Source organism: Pleurodeles waltl, chromosome 5, assembly GCF_031143425.1.
Source record: "Pleurodeles waltl isolate 20211129_DDA chromosome 5, aPleWal1.hap1.20221129, whole genome shotgun sequence".
In the NCBI taxonomy this organism is placed as follows: domain Eukaryota; kingdom Metazoa; phylum Chordata; class Amphibia; order Caudata; family Salamandridae; genus Pleurodeles; species Pleurodeles waltl.
In genome coordinates, this window is record NC_090444.1 from 627,765,625 (window position 1) to 627,783,107 (window position 17,483).

The following is a 17,483-nucleotide window of genomic DNA, read 5'->3' on the forward strand; positions in this document are numbered from 1 at the left end:
AGCAGAAATGCTGTGAGAGACAAGAAAGGAAAGGAAAGGTTTTTCCTTTCCTTTCTTGTCTCTCCGGCCCCACCTCCCGGTCGGAAGAGAAATGCAAAATGTAAATGCTTCCAGCATGATCCGAGGTGACCTCTAATGAGGTCAGCGTATGATTTGTCACCAGACGTCACTGGGGGAGTAGGGGCGGTCGGGGATGGAAGGGGCAGCAATCCCCCTTCCATCCCCGACTGGGGTGTGTGGGCCGGGTGCAGGATGAGCTGGTCTCGTCCCAGGCACATGGGAACCGTGTGCCTGGACAAAACCAGCTCGCCCCAGGCACAATTGGGGTTAAACCTAATTCTTTTATTTCATCATTAGTCAAGTCCATTTTAAAATTTCACTGCACATTTCATTCTTCAAACTTATCATCTTGCTGCTTCTTTCATCATGTTTTTCATTTTATCCACATTGTATGACAGTAATCTGTTCATGTCAGTTTTTCCCTGTAAAATTTCCCCAAATTCAGTTTTAAAAGCCCAACATTAATATTCTTTTGAAGATTCATTAATAAAAGTTGCAGCAGTCATGTCACTTGAAACAGAAGAGAAATATATTATCTCTACTAGTATTCATCAAACCTGCCAATGTATTTTTAGGTGGGACACTCACTGTTCCACTGACAACTGTAAACACTGTCAATTCCTATGATTGTACACCTATACCATATCTTGCAGCACCAGACTTAGGTACTACAAAACTCTGAAGTGCCTCTGGATTTGTCAGTACATAGAGGAGGTACAACATTCAAAAATTAGTTTAAAAAGTAAGTTCAGTCATCTTAGTCTTGTTCTCAGTTCTGTGTCTCTCTATCTTCCTCATCTGTTTTCTTTTTGTCTGTCATTTTCTTTGAGAATGGCAGGGAAAACTCTGACTCCCTTCATCTTATTCTCCCTCCAACATTTCTCTTGATGGGCCCGTATGCCTTCCTACAATTGCCTAAATTAACTCTTCACCTGCTCCTTCACTCATTTTCTTTCTCTCCTATGTGGCCATCTGATCCTATTTGTTTAATTTCTCAAATTGTGCAGGTCTTGGTAACAGCTTTCTTTCATTCATAGTTTGGCTCAGAAAATCTAGCTTTCTAATGTTAAAGGTACCTTCTAATGGAAAATGTAAGTCCTTGTCAGAGAGGTATATTCACATCAATTTATAATCCAGGTACAAACATAGAAAACAATGTCCATCATCATTTCAAATGCAGACATACCGTCTACAGGTAAATTCTGTCCCTCCATAAAACGGACGCTAGGAACTATAGGCTTTTTCAACATAGCACCCATTTTTTTCACTCAAGCTAACTTGAAAACCATACAAAACAAATAAGCAGGCAACAACCAGACACAGCATGGCTATGGTGTAGGTCAACTAGTCACAATGTGGCTTTGACAGCAACTAATCAATGACAGCACACCTATGTGGTAACAGCTCACCAATTCTCGCATGACTCCTTGGCTAATTAACTAATCACAGCATGACTTCTAAAACTTCACGAACAAGCTATGAACAATTGCACAACATTATCTCAATGAATCACAGAAAAATAACTAAAATAAATCTTGTTTGTGCAACCTAAATAGTAAAAAATCTGCAGATTAGAATAAAATAAATTGCATAAACAACAGTAAAAAGACTAGCACCTTCACTGTACTTGTGAATATCAAATCACACTAAGCAGAGCAAGTCCAGAGGAAATCTACTCATGACACATGCATTTCCTCCCATGCATGAGAAAAAATGACATCAGCCTAAATTGGGCACTTCTTGGTCCAGACAAATCCCTATCTGTGTGTATGCAGTGCCTCGCGAAACATAATATCTTTGTGCAGACAAGTTAAACAACAATATCTAAAGCTCTTCCAAGAAATCAATTACCAAATCAACAAATAATAAAACACAAAACCTTATTGATGCAAATCACAAATAAGAATAGTAAATTAGAATCACAGTAAACAAACCACCAATCGAAACCCAAATCAATCAATCAATCAAAAGCATTTGTATAGTGCATGTCTTCCTCAGTTAAGGTGTGCCAAAATCGGCATTGCATAACCAAAAGTCTCACTTACCACATAACAATCCATCATGCAGCACAATATGCTTCAGTTCACACCTCAATAAAACTATAACACTCTAAGACTCATGAATCATTCCGGCCTTTTCATACTTCTGATCGGATTCATTCAGGAACAATAAAGGCACTGCAATTCTGAATCTCAGCCAATTCACTAGCAAAATCCACATTGGAAAATTCACTAAACTAGGGACATGTGGACTGGGACAAACAAGTGGGAAATCTGTAAAGCAGAAGAGAAATGTTCTTAAATTGCAACCATCTTGTGCTACCAAAATGTGTGAGTGATTAATTGAAAATTAAGAACTAATTGCTACTTAATTATTACTTAATTAACTTCCGACCCTGGGCCTCCACAAACCTATCAGCCTGCGACTAAAATATAATTGAAATAAATAAGAGATCCATAATTTACAAAATTAAAATGTAATTAGATAATTAGTTTTCAAATGAAAATTAACAGTTAATTAATTATTACTTATTCAACATTCCAACCTATACCCCCACAACGCCATCCTACAACTCAAATATTATTAACATCAATACGTATGCCACATTTTACAGAATTAAAATTAAATGAAATAATTTACAAATAACAGTTAACAATTAATTAACTACACCTAACACCTCACAACTAAAATACAAGGAAAACTAATAAGTATTTCGTAAATCACAATTATAAATCAATTTAATAATTAACAATTAATAAATAATTGTTCATTAGGTAATACTCAACTAACTTCCCAGTTAAGATCCCTACAAACTTAGGAGCCTGCAACTGAAATATAAATACAATATTTCCTACATTACATAATTAAAAAATCAATTAAATAATGATCAATTAAAAGTTAATTCATTAATTATTACTTAAATAACTTCCCACCCTATACTCCTATGAACCAAAAGCCCACAAATAACATATAACAAAAATCAATCAGTCTTACATAATTTACATAATAAATATAAAAAGTATAATTAAATCAAATGTATTCAATAATTCATAATTAATTATTACCTAATTAACTTCCTATCCTATCACCCTAGAAACCTAGCAACCCACTTCAACACTATAAATTACTACTAAAAATGAAATAAAAAATTCTAAATCACTTAATATTGTATGTTAAGCTGCATTTGTATAAACCAAAGAAACACATAAAAAATAATATATCAACTAAAATACATCAGAATAAGTAGAAATTGTAATTTTAACCACTATATTACTGAAATTTATATAAAAAATGGTATTATTTTAACCTGAATTACCTGAAAAAACAATATTCTTGTAAACAATATACTTGGATCACAATATTTATGTATTAGAATATATTATTTCTGACATTTCTGTCTCCTAGTATTTACAATTCAATATTTTGTCCAGATGCCTCTAGTAGAACGGGAAACTCTCTGGGTGACCTCTACAGTCGAGGGTGTCTACGCATTATTTTCACACATTAAATTAACAGAACTGCAGAATCATAGTGGCATGTTTGAAAATGTTACATTCACAGCAAATCAGACCTCAGTCTCATAGAATGTTGTATTACCTTAGCACCTAAGCACTATCCCACTACATGAATAATTATTCTGTTACCTCTATACTAATAACATCCGGACGTGGTAGCAGAAGCTAGATCAGTAAACAATAACATGTTATAGTGAATGAACATAATGAATAGTGTGAAGTAATCTAACAGAACATCCCTGTAAAAATAGCTAGTTTTGTGACTTAGCTCCGAAAGATCATTGAAAACAGCATGGACATTGACAATGGAATAAACAAATACTATTCTAATCAACTCAATTGTAGGAAATTAGGTTACTGGTCGTGGTGAGTGAAACCATACTCAATTATAATCTCTGCCAGGGTTAAACACAAGCAAACCCCAAATTTACCTGTGATTAACCTTCTGGTAGCTTGGCACAAAATCAGTCAGGCTTAACTTAGAGGCAAAGTGTAAAGTATTTATGCAGGGCTTCAAATAGAAATAAGGAGAAAAAAGCACAAATCACCACCTGTGGTCATCTGGTCACACTGGACGAGGACAAAATCACGAGTTCAGGCCGACTGCAGTGGAGTGAAGTTCACATATAGGGATCAAGATAGGTCCGCTGAACAAATTACCTTAAATCCTGGCTTGTGGAGAGTTGTGAGATCCCACGTCAAGGATGTGTCATGCAGAGGCAAATCTGAGGAAGCAGTGGGGCTGCTATTTGGAGCCTGTGCCATTGTCAAGAGTGCCGTTGACAAGGGACTTGTGATGCAAAGTCCTGTAATGAGGAGGCATCACACAGCAGCGGTTCTGAGGAAACTGGGGGGGGGGGGGCTGCAATGTTAAACCTGCATTGTCATTGAGGATGCTGTTGATGAGGAGCTTGAGATGCAAAGGCCTGTGTTGAAGATGCGTCATGTAGGAGTGATTCCGAGGCAGCTGCGGACTGCGATAAGAGGTCCTGCGATGGGGGTGCATCATGCAGTAGCAGTTTCGAAAGGGCTGCAAGGAAATGGGCCTTGATGAATTAGTTCTACCCACAAGATCACAGGTGGAGTGGCAGACCACCTTCAGGCCCACTTCCAAGGGTCCAGCTTTTTAGATACACCGAACCCTGCCCTCCGGCTGTTTTGGACCTACTGTTGGGGTGACTTATATGTATTAAAAAGGTAAAATTGTTATTGTGCCAGGTTGAAACTGCGGTTTAAACTGTACACACAGGCTGCAATGGCAGCTCTGACATGTTTAAAAGTCCTCTTGAGTGGGTGGGACAATCAGAGTTGCCGGGCTCACTAGTACTATTTAATTTACAGGCCCTGGGTACATGTAGTACCATTTTCCTAGGGACTTACAAGTAAATTAAATGCACCAATTGGGAATAAGCCAATTTTACTATAGTTAAAGGAGACAGCACAAGTACTTCATCACTGGTTAGCAGTGGCAAAGTGCAAAGAGACCTCAAGCCAGCAAAAATGAAGTCAGCAAAAACAGGAGGATAAAAGACAAACAGGGGAAAACCACACCAAGGATGTCAGGTTCAACTTAAGTTCTGCATAAATGACAGGCAGTGAGATGTGTGTAGGGGGAGGAATGGCAGTGACAAGAATGGCATACTATTTAAACAAGATGGCTGCTAGCCCCAAATTAAGGCTTCGTTAACAAGAGTAAGGAAAACACATTGGTACACATTACAGGAAATTCTTTTAAAAGAGAATAGTACTATTTCAGTGTATACATGTGTAATGGAGTGTGAAACTGCACCCTGCACATTGTTAATGACACACAAAAATACAAACGCATAAAAATGTACCCCATTCATCGTACCACAAGAAACTTAATGAAACTGTGTTAATGACACAACTGTACACCAGTCGCCTGCTCTCCCCTCACACAAAAGCACATTTCTGGGTTCAGCGTCCTTACCCCCGGGCCCTCCTTGATAATGTGCACGCGTGCCAAAAATAGAGGTGCTTAGCTAGGTTGGCATTTCTGCAGCTGTGATTCTGTGATCCGTATGCCTAATAACCACACAGCAGACGTGTTCATGACCACGCATAATCACTCGGGATAGATGTGTGCCTGTTGTTATGTGGTGACGCTTTCTGAATTGCATACATTTAACTCAAAATGTGTCTGAGATAGTGCACGAGCTTTAGACAGCACAACTTGAAAACAGTGAGCAGTGGTTTCCTACCTCTATTTTGAATTTGACAGATGAGAAACATCTGCCAAAAACTTAGAGAGTATACCATGTATGCACTTCCATCTACCCTCTTTAGAATGCCGAACCACCAATCTTACTGTGTATACACATGTGTACAGTCTAAATTGGGTGAACGGGGCCTTCACCATTTTTTGGCCGAAGCCTCCACCCTACAAATTGTAGTTGACCTCTGATGCCTTAGATATGCAGATAACACATTTTGCATTTTTTTGCAACACAGATGTCTGGCTGCAGCTTCCGTCCTACCTCAGGTGCCACAAAATTGGCCGTGTAGCATGGAGTCATCAGCAGTCCGTTCTCGGCTCTTAACTGCTTGGCAAAACCAAAATCGCAGATTCTGATGGATTCAGGATCTCCTGACTCGTCCATGTACAGAATATTACTAGGCTTCAGATCTCTGTGAACCACCTACAGGATTCCAAGAGAAGAAGAATGAAGTTAGTCATGGTGCCTAGAGTGATATAGCTTTGACATGTGAAGAGAACCCGCCAGTCGTTCACCTGGAATCACATGAGCACTTTCTATTTGAAGTCACAGTACACATTTAGAGACCAAGACAACAGAGGAACTAATCGCTCATTAATAATGCAGGTGCTATTGCTTCCAGGTTGTTCTTGCAGTGAAAAGGCATTTTGTTTTTGAGTTTAGGATAAAAAACGTGTTTTAGGTGGAGCAGGGAGAAAATATCTTTAATAAAAGCAAGTGCAGTTTCCTAAGGTGATTTCAATCGTGCTGCCAAAAAACCAAAAGGGAGGAAACAAAAAAAGAACAGCAATGCCTAAAGATTAATGCGATTCAGAAGGAAGACAGCATCCGAATCCCGTATACTAGGATGTTTTGGGAGAGAGGGGAGGTGAGGACAATTAGATGCAAAACATCTCATCTGCCAGTTAACTAAATGCTGAACTTTGAATGCATCGGTCACTCTCTTAGAGTTGATGTGGTGTCCCAATATCCCTGCCCAAATCTTAAAATGCTCTTAGTTTGATCCAGTAATAAACTGTGTTCTACAATAATAATGTAAGTCAATAGTTAACGGATGTGGAGCTGGGATTGTATTACACTACCTGAATGGGCATGCTGTCACCCTCCCTGCACACCCAGAGGTTAAAATGTGCTGCTTGTACAGGCAAAATTACACTCTACCAATAGTGAGACTTTTGTCCAGTGTCTGTTCCCCATGAATTTCAAGTTAGCAGCTTAGTTAATTAGTTACAGATTGGGTTTCTGTTCATCAGATAGGAACTTGGATTTCTGGCCGGGGTCGTTCACTGCCCATGTGTTGACATTTAGATCTTTTTTTTCCCAAACCTGGTGATTTTGTGATGTGCATTACTAGAAGCTCTTTAGAAGTTATTAGTGTCTACATTAGAATGTTGTGTTACATTACCTATTTTTCTTCTACACCCCATGTATCCATGCATGCTTACAATGTGTGGAATAAAGTCCTCATAAAAAGTTAATGCGGCAAATACAGCCATACTCCCATTTTCTCATTATTCCTGCTGTCTTTACCCATTATGGGCGGTTGAATGCGCACATATCTACTTACTCCTTGGGAATGCAAGTAGTCCACAGTCTTGGTAATGATACAAAGCACAGCACTAGCTTCTCGTTCTGAGAAATACTTTTGCCGCAGAATCCTGTCCAAGAGCTCGCCTCCTCTCATCAGCTCCATCACCAGATAGACATACTTGCCATCATCGTAGACCTGGATTGATAGATATGTCTCGGTTAGGACCTGTCAGGAGGAGTACCTACGTTTTCTTTAAAGCAAATTGTAAAACACATATATTTTATAATTGTGCTACATGATTAATACATAGTAGTCTTATATTTCTGCAGAGTCTCACTAGCTGTCCTGGATCCGGACAAAGGAACAGCAGTTTTTTTTTGTTGATTAAGAAAAGCGCAGAACAGAAGGAGATTTGTGCTTTGCCTGAGGTGTATCAGATCATGTTATAATCAGAAAATGATAACATTAGGATAATAGCGATTCAAGGTGTTCCTGAAATCAATAAGTTCTGCTCTGTTCACTGTCAATTTCACAGATTTTATAATCGGTGAAAAGTCTTAGGAAAATGTACACATTTACCATATTGCCAGGAAATCGAGGCTATCAACTTGAATCTTCATCCTTACAAGATAATTTAAAATGTTAGAGACAATAGAAACATTTTACAATGAATAAATGTGTCCTATTGGTGCCTCAAAGTAAAGTGTAAATATTGACTAATGGTTGATCCCTCTACTCAAGGAAATTAGGGGTGAACTTTTGAGTGATAAAATAATCTGGTCACAAAAAAGAAACAGTTGACAGCTATGGGTAAACTCTGACGTATATTGTTGTGGATTCGAACATGAGTGACTGTGGTAACATTCAAGTCTAGAAGAGCTAAAATTAGGCTGATATAACATCTTGGATTTTACAGAGCCACACAGAAACTCTTCTGAAGAAACAGGATGCCATGACCACCATTATACTGTATATCTAGTTTCCAGATTCTTTAGTTGGAGGATGTCAATTGGCATGCCTTCAATCATTCGTCAAGAACAGAACTGTGGATGAGGATGCAGCAATACACTACAGTTGGGCAAATCAGATAGCGATAGATGTGTGCTTTGTACTTTGTTTTGAATGTGTGGGTCAAATTTCTAGTAGAGGTGTATTTCACTTTGTGATTGCATGGGCACATATGTAAAGAAACGTGCATCAACGAATTCCAAATATGTATAAAAACACATGCTGTTCTTAAATGCTTTGGTTGATTCGCTGGTGTTCTCATTTTCTCTGAGGCCATTTAGCAGAAGCCATCCAATCAATCGCACCCAGGGAGTTATCTGATTTCTCCACACTGTGAATACAACCTTAATATTGACAACAAATATAATATACAGCATAGTATTCAGATTCACAAGTATTTCATATATGTAAGACGTCTTTGTTTCATGTAGTAAAGTACATTAGGCCATTAACCCAATGCAAATCACTTATTTAAGAGAGGCAGGGACTAGTTAGTGTTCAGTCAATGTCTCGTGAAGGCTGCCAAGCATGGATTCTTGGTTTCCACATCATCAAAATCTTTAAGCGTGACACTTCCTCGTGAGATATTGATCTAGACATTTTGGCTCCACTGTTTGCCATAACGGGCTTCTTTTTTATTTCCTTTTTTAGGTTGACCTATTGCAAGTATTGTGGGCTTTTAACCATGCCCACCTCAAGCCCATCACGTTCATGTGTTCCTGGGCTTGCCTTTCAAAAATCCTTTGGAATCACTAGTAAATGCTTTTCGTTTGTCCTGCCTTGGGGCAGTTTTGTTATTGTCTTAAACACCAAGGGGGTTATTACAACTTTGGAGGAGGTGTTAATCTGTCCCAAATGTGACGGATATACCACCAGCCGTATTACGAGTTCCATAGGATATAATGGACTCGTAATATGGCTGGTGGTATATCCGTCAATTTACCGTCACTTTTGGGACGGATTAACACCTCCTCCAAAGTTGTAATAACCCCCAACTCTTTTACATGGATATTTGCACGACTGGCAACATGTTTGAATGCAAGCAACCTTTTTTTTCCTTTTGTGTCTCTCCTTTGCGCTTATGCTCATGGCGGCCACGGGAATTCGAATTGACTTGCGTATGTCAACTATTTTACTTTTCATTTTCAATTTATGTGGTAAGAAAAGGCCAGTTAGGAATTCACAATGCCAATAGCTCTAACTGGTGCACATATAAGACCCATTGCATTGAAAATGCTTGTTTCTTTTTGTTATAGAAATGAAACAGCACATTCATTACATTTAAAGTCCCAAAATAATCTTATTAAATGTCGTTACAATTTGTATACGTTGTTCTATTAAAATTCTGCACACCAAGAGTTTCACGTTTTCAAATGTCAAACACCAATCTTGTCCTGCCCCTCTCTTCCCATCCAGGTTGGAGAAGAACAAGTGCCAATCTAGATAATATTTAACAATAAAATAGTTTCTCAGGTCATAACATTGAATCATGTGGATGTGCATTAATTACATCTTGTTCAGTCAGTCCCCAAACTCTGGTGCTTTCTGTGGTTTCCCTTTATAGGTGATGATAGAACAGGCCACCAGAGTGATATCTACCAAGAGGGGAGCTAACAGTTGATGCAACTATACCTAATAACAAAACTGTGGCGAGCTTAACCACCCACAACTGTACCATATCATTTAACATTTCAGTCCTATAATGTTTTAGCTTGGGGTAAGAAGAGAACTGATGAAGCAGATGTCTTAGTTAGAAATTATTAATGAGTGTTTAGGTATTTTGAATAATGACTTATGTAGAAAATGCATAACGTAGGGAAAAATAATGCACACGTTTGAAAATGTGACCTCGAAGAATGGCCACCAGTGTTTACGAAATTTACTAAATAATTATTAATACTTATAAAATATTGAAAATTTATTATATTAATGTAGTAATATGTCATATTAAGGATTATGAAGTATGTTCTAGCTTATTCATTGTAGGCCTTAACTTAGCGAGTGTCCTGGCCTTGTTGCCAGGCCTTATGCAGAAGCTGTACTTTTAAACATTAAATAGAAAATGCTGACTGAGTGAACTAACTGTGAAATGTTCATTGTTTTAATAAAATGCTAAGCAGAAGCTTTCCATGAGAACCAACTAACAGGAGACAGTGTCCTTAAAATTGTAACAAGCTATGTGTAATGAGTGCGAGAGGTTCTTTCCCAGGACGCGAACAATGAAGACACTGACTGGAGAGGAAGACACAAGAAATTCGATACCTGACGGGCCGGATGATGAGGGCATTGTAAAGCGGACCAACCAATGTTGTGTGAAGAAAGAAATATTAGAATTCATAGATTTGGTATAGGAAAATTATTGGGTAGGGTAATAACATTCGATTAATTGACCAATAGGAAATTAGGGGATAGTTTTGTGACTTTGATATAACAACGTGACAAAGGGAAAAGATTGCAGACCAGATGATGAGACTAGAGAGAGATTTTAGGGAATTACTGCAATAGTTAGAGAAAAGGAGATTCAAGATTCCGGTATTGGGCTCTTATTCTTTGACTGAGAGCCTGATGTTCTGCTGATCGATTGATGACCCGAGGAAGAAGACTGATTCTGCTTGCTAAACCATACAGTGGATAGGTAGATAGAACAATGTGAATGAATTGCATTTTTATGTCTTTTCTTTCTAGGTACCACCTGCGCTGTCTTAATAGTTTTTTTAGTTAAATGTTTTTCTAAAAATCATTCTAAATTGTTTTGCATGAAGCCCCACATGCTGATTCTAATCTGGGTTAGTTGAGGCCCTTCACATGATGACTGACAAATTGCAGGGACAAATGTTTGACGAACTATCTTGCTGAATTTTATGCATCATATATCGCTATTTCAGCTGACTTTGCTATTGATCTGTACCGTTGCCTTAGAATGTGTTGTGATTCAAGCCTTGTTAGATTGCATTTCTTTTGTAGCTTTGGTCAACCAGTACTGTTTTTATATGTGTTTCATTTGATATTTAGATCAATCTACATGACTTTAGCATTGTGAATATAAGGAAAATAAACATACTAAACTTTACTAAAGGTGTGGTTATTCATGGCTGAAAAGTCATGGTGCGTGACAATTACTGACTCCAGTGATTATTGATTGACTAATGATCATTGATTATTGTGTATTGATTATTGTTCCTGTTCTGGAACTATGGTAAGAACATCTTAAACGAGTAAAAAGGTTCATTGATCTATACGCATCCCCATGTAAGAATACTTATTAAGGACCGACGCGCTAACAGTTATGGTAGCAGACTGATGGTTAGTCTCGTTAAGTGCTTGCCATAAGTGTCAGGTACAGGGTGTTAATAGTTGTGGTAAAGAGACTGATAGGTTTGTCTTGGTGGGAGTTTGCAGTAGTTTTGAGATTTGGATTTTGTTTTCCAAAATAACATTTGTACAGAAAATGATGTTCCCTTAAGCCCAGAAATGACTTTCCCAGATCCTGGATCCTGCTACTGGTGTTGGGTATGTTCCTGGCATTCTAGTGATAGAGTGACAGAGATAGGTTGTGCTTGCACAGCTTATGCAAATTGTAGGTGAATTGTGAAGTATGTGAGAATATAGGGAGTTTGCATACTCCAAATGAAGTTTTAGTAGGGGTGTACCTACTCCACAGTATGATAGTACGTAAGTCTTCAAACTTCACATGTGTGTGACGCATTGGGCTCACAAATTGCCCACGTGGTTGTTGATGTACGGACCCTGCATGGTCGAGGACTCCTGAGTATTTTGAGAAAGTGTAGGATACACTTTGGGGGTCATTACGACCCTGGAGGACAGCAGTAATTTGGAGGAAAGGTACTGCCAACAGGCTGGCGGTACCTTTCCCCAAATTATGATAGGGTGGTTAAAGCCTCCGGGCTGGAGACTTTGGTCTCCAGCCAGGCACCCGTCACAATCCCACCCTCGGGATTATGACCCTGCCTACCACCATGGTTTTCGTGGCAATCTTACCACCACAAATACCATGGTGGTAGGCACTATCAGTGCCAGGGAATTCCTGCCCAGGCACTGATAGGGGTCTCCCCCACCCACTCCTGAGTTCCCTCACCCACCATCCCCCTCCTGACTCCCGTCATCCACACACCCACACGCGCACACATACACACTCATACACACAAGCATACCCACATTCACCCACACATGCACACATACAAACCCACACACCGCAACACACACTAACATACATTGTTGCACACACGCATTCACAACACACAACATACATGTACACTCACATTCAGTCATTCATGCACGCATTCCATGCGACTCACACCTGCATGCACTCATACAAAAACAGACATCCCCCCCACACACAACACCCCCCCACACACACAACACCCCCCCACACGCACACAACACCCTCCACTCCCTCTCCCGTCGGAACACCCTCCACTCCCTCTCCCATCGGAGAACTCGACTTACCTGCTTTGAAGGGGTCCTCCGGCAGAAGACGAGACGCAGCTCTGCTGCCAGCAGCAGCGCCCGCCAGCAAAAAAACGCCAGAACGTATCATGAAACATGATACGGTAGGCAGTGTTTTGCTGGTGTGGCGCTGATGCTGGCAGCAGCGCCACATTACCACTGTCCACTGTCCACAACCATGACCGTCGATGGAATTCCGCCAGCCTTCTGGCGGAATTATGCCTACGGTCATAATGCGTTTGGCGGCTGGTAGCCACGGCATGTTGGCGGCCGTCGCAGTGGAGCTAGGCGGCATTTGCGCCAATGTCATAATGAGGGCCTTAGTTATATGTTGTGATCTGTCAGGTTTAGTAGGTTGATCGGGCGCGGTCAACAAGTCAGTGTGCGAGTTAGAGTAGGCGAGAGGAAATTTAGATTGAGATTTCGTGAGTCCTATGTGCACCAGGACAGACCCATTGATCAGCTGAGGGTAAAATTTGCAGGTGGAATTTTGCTTGCGAATCTGGGAGACCGAGAAAGAGCAATAGCTGCATAAGCGAAAGGGCCATCAGTGAAAATCTTTGAGGTTTTGGAAGTGATTGTGTTACCTTCCTGTAGTAAACCCGCAGGTTTGTTTTTAAGTTTTTGGTTTTGATTAGTGCTCGCAATATTTTGCATTAGTTTTGAGTGGATTGGAGATTAGGAGGCCGAGCCGCAAGACTTTGTCAGCCGCAGTACGTGTGAGTGTGACGTCATTGGAGTCGCACTAGGATAGGTTGGTTAGTGAGAAGGGTCGCGCACGGATTGGCAGCCATCTGTGAGAGGCAATTGGTTGAGAACGTAGGTGAAAGGAATCTTAGAGTAAAAGTCATTTCCTGATCTGATTCAAATAAACAAAAGTAGAAAAGATTAAGGGCTTGATTATGACTTCGGCGGAGGGTGTTACTCTGTCTCAAACGTGATGGATATCCCATCCGCCGAATTACAAGTCCATTATATCTTATGGAACTTGTAATACAGCGGGCGGGATATCCATCACATTTGGGACGGAGTAATCCCCTCCATCAAAGTCGTGATCAGGCCCTAAGTTTTTCAAGGTGTTGAAAAGTGCCCTAAGGGGAGATACATACATTAGAACGAGTGTAGGAGAGCCTACCCTGCCAGAAAATACACCGGCTTACATTGTAACGGAGGAGAGAGGTGTTGCACTGTGTCTTTGGTTAAAGCAATGGTGAAAGTTGACAGAGAAAAACAGGAGCTTACCGTTTCCTGAGAATGGGACGTTTAATTTGAGAATTTTGGAGCAATTGAGGATGGCGCTATATGAATACAAGCCCCTTCCGAGACCAGCAAAGTTTGAGGCATTAGCAGTTTGGGACCTGGTAGCTAGACAGCAACAGCAGATGAAATTTGAGAAAAGAATAAGAAGGGTAGAAAAGTCTTTGCTGAGGGATGACTGAATGGTTATACAAGCTGAATACCCCACAGAATACTTCCAAGGGAGAAGAGCAGATAAATTGTGTCAGATTAAGCATGGAAGTGGGTGAACTAGTTGAGGGAACAATGGGGGGGAACAGATTAGAGTCCTACACAGAAGCAGAGTTGAGATACTTATGCCCAAGGATTACAAGAGAGGTGGGCAAAGTGCATCAGACATTGGCAGATTTGGCAGGAAAACATGGCATAGAAATTGAGAAAACAAAGCTTTTGAAGAGAAGTTACAGATTAGATTTTGAAGCAAAAGATATTGAACACATGAGGTCAGCTGGAATGAAGGCGCACCTTAAAGAACTATTGCAGAGTGCTCAGGTTTGGGGAGCATTAGAGAAGTGGGAAGGCAGATGGATAAAGAAAAGAGACAAGAGGAAAAGAGATTCTCTAGAAGTGGCTGAGAATGTACAACAGAACAAGGATCCGGTAACATTTTTACCAATGAGAGAAATTCCAGGGGGAAATTTTGTTCATGTTCCTTGGAGTAGGAGTGACATTTTGTCATTTATGAATGATTATCCAAAATTGAGAGAAAAGCCAGTAGGGTAGTATCAGCAGACAGACAGGTTTGTGAAGCTTGCGAAGTGTTTCTGGGAGGACTTGAACACCTTACTGGAGATAGTGGTTCCAGCTGACTTGTGGGCTGAGTGTAAGAGAGCTGTAGATTGGGCAACAACTGAACCAGAGAGAGATAAGAATACAGGTGCACCCTCTCCTGAGGTGATGAAATATTACTATAAGGTGATCGAGTTCCTGAAGACAAGGATTTCGCCCAAGAATATTGATTGGCAGTGGATTGATAGGACAGTGCAGGAAGTAAAGGAGTTGATTCATGCATACTATGAGAGATTGTTGAAGGCGTTCAAGGAGTACAGTGGCAAAGAAGCAATTGAGCCAAAAGACATGCTGCATTTTGTGTTCAGGTTTGTGGAAGGACTGAGACCTGAGCTAGGTCAGATGATTAAGAGTCATTTGATTTGCTGGCAAGCAAAGCCGATTGATGAGGTATTGCAGTTTGCAAAATACTGTAGTGATAAGACTGAGTTGAAGCAGAAAAAGTTGAAAGAAAAAGAGATGGTGATGCAGATCAAGGCAGCTCAAACAGGAGTGCACGTAAACTTTGTGCAGCAGATGCTGCAGCAGCAGGGAAATGTAATGTTTCAGCCTCAGATGAGAGGTAGGGGTCATGGAGGCAATATGAATCGTGGTCCGGATTTGAATATTGTTGTAGTTCAGAATGATGTACAGGGAATGAAAAAACTATTGCCATGTCACATTTGCAGAGCCGTGGGACACTGGAAGCGGGAGTGTAGGATGATAGTGCAGGAGGATGTTGTTCAGCAAGGTAACGATATCAATACATTTCAAAATGTGAAAGGACCGAGATTAAGGTGCCCCAATGCAAATTTCCAGAATAATGTAAATCAAGTGCCGAATTTCCAGCCCATGCAGCAGGTACAATTGCCCTGTGCACAAGTGTCACAGTTGCAGCCGATGCAGCAGCAGGTTTCTATGGTACCTAGACAGCAAAGCAGATACCCCAAGCACCGATGGCGCAACTACAGATTATGCTTTCTCAACAGGTCAAAGGTCAGAGGCAAGACAGAAGTAGTAATACAGTGCACCAATTTCCATTACACAGTGAGAATGAAATAAATGGTGAATGGCTGAGTGACAGTTCGGATGAGGAGCCATGTGTGCTTTTGACTTCTTTTGAAGCAGATCAAAGAGGACCCTATGTGGGGGAAAGGTAATGGGCCACAGAGTCTCATTTCTGGTAGACACTGGAGCTACACGCTCTACACTGAGAAGTGCAGAAGTTCCGAATCTACCTCTTTCAGGTTGAACAGTTCAGGTTGTGGGGTAGCGAATCAGTTTTTGACAAACCCGATTACAGATCCAGTGCAAGTTGAGATTGGCAATTTCCAGGGACTGCATAAGTTTGTGGTCTGCGATTCGAGTCCGGTATCCCTACTGGGAAGGGACTTAGGGCCAGATGTAGCAAAACTAGGTTTTGCGACTCGGAAATTGCGACTCTGAGCGACTCGCAATTTCCGAGTCGCAAAACCATATGCAGAAAGGTGTCTCAGACACCTTCTGCGAGTCGCTATGGGGTCGCAAAGACCCACCTCATTAGTATTAATGAGGTGGGTCGCAATTTGCACCCCCATAGCGACTCTGGGCACTCACGGGGATGGAGGCCTGCTGGGAACAGCAGACCTCCATGTCCGTGACTGCTTTTAAATAAAGCAGTTTTTTTTTTTCCAAGTGTAGCCCGTTTTCCTTAAAGGAAAACGAGCTGCACTTAGAAAACAAAAACGAAACCTTTAGTTTTGGATTTTTTCAGGGCAGGTAGTGGTCCCTTGGACCACTGCCTGCCCTGAAAAAATTATTTGGGGTCCAGTCACAAAGGGGAAGGGGTCCCACGGGGACCCCTTCCCGTTTGCGAGTGGGTTACCATCCACTTCAAGTGGATGGTAACTGCGACTCCAAATGGAATTGCATACCACTGCGAGTCGCAAATAGGAAGGGAACACCCCTTCCTATTTGCGACTCTGAAATGCATTTTGCGAGTCGGTTCCGACTCGCAAATGCATTTCTGCATAGCAAACATGCATTTGCGAGTCGCAAACGGCGATTTTCGCCGTTTGCGAGTCGCAAATAGTTTGCTACATCTGGCCCTTATTGTGTAAAACAAAGTGTCTGATTACTTGTTAAAATGATGGAATTGAGATCCAGACAAATAGTGATGATGAGGAGGGCCCAGCCCCAGAAACTGAATGTGAAACTACAAATGAGGAGTACCCCTTGATTGAACTTTTCCCCATGTTCACAATGAAAGAGCCTCATCCTGGTTTGCAGGGAACAGGACAAGAGAATGTGTGGGATTTGACAGGTAAAGAAGTGGGTTTGATTAAAGGAGTGGAGCCGATTAAGGTTACTTTGAAGCTGAACACAGTGTTTCCGAAGCTTCCACAGTAGAACATGACACAAGATGTCCTGATGAAAATGGCTCAGATAATTGCAGTTTTTGTGAAGCAGGGATTTTTGAAGGAGGTGTTGAGAAGCCCATGTAATTCACCAATAATGGGTTTGAAGAAGCCACGTGGGAAGTTTCGAATTATTCAGGATTTGAGAAAGGTAAATTACATTGTGGTCAAGTGTTGTCCCATAGTGCCCAACCCAGCTGTAATA

The 17,483-nt window shown here is 40.8% G+C and overlaps 1 protein-coding gene across 1 annotated transcript in view; it reads right to left on the bottom strand.

Moving 5' to 3' along the window:
* Positions 1-17,483, bottom strand: part of RPS6KA2 (ribosomal protein S6 kinase A2) — a 1,517,835-nt gene that overhangs the window by 188,087 nt on the left and 1,312,265 nt on the right. Inside the window, exons 16-17 of the mRNA XM_069234488.1 lie at positions 7,380-7,538; positions 6,074-6,235 (exon numbers count right to left, since the gene is read on the bottom strand). Coding sequence (XP_069090589.1) covers positions 6,074-6,235; positions 7,380-7,538 — 321 coding nt within the window. The remainder of the gene's footprint in view (positions 1-6,073; positions 6,236-7,379; positions 7,539-17,483) is intronic.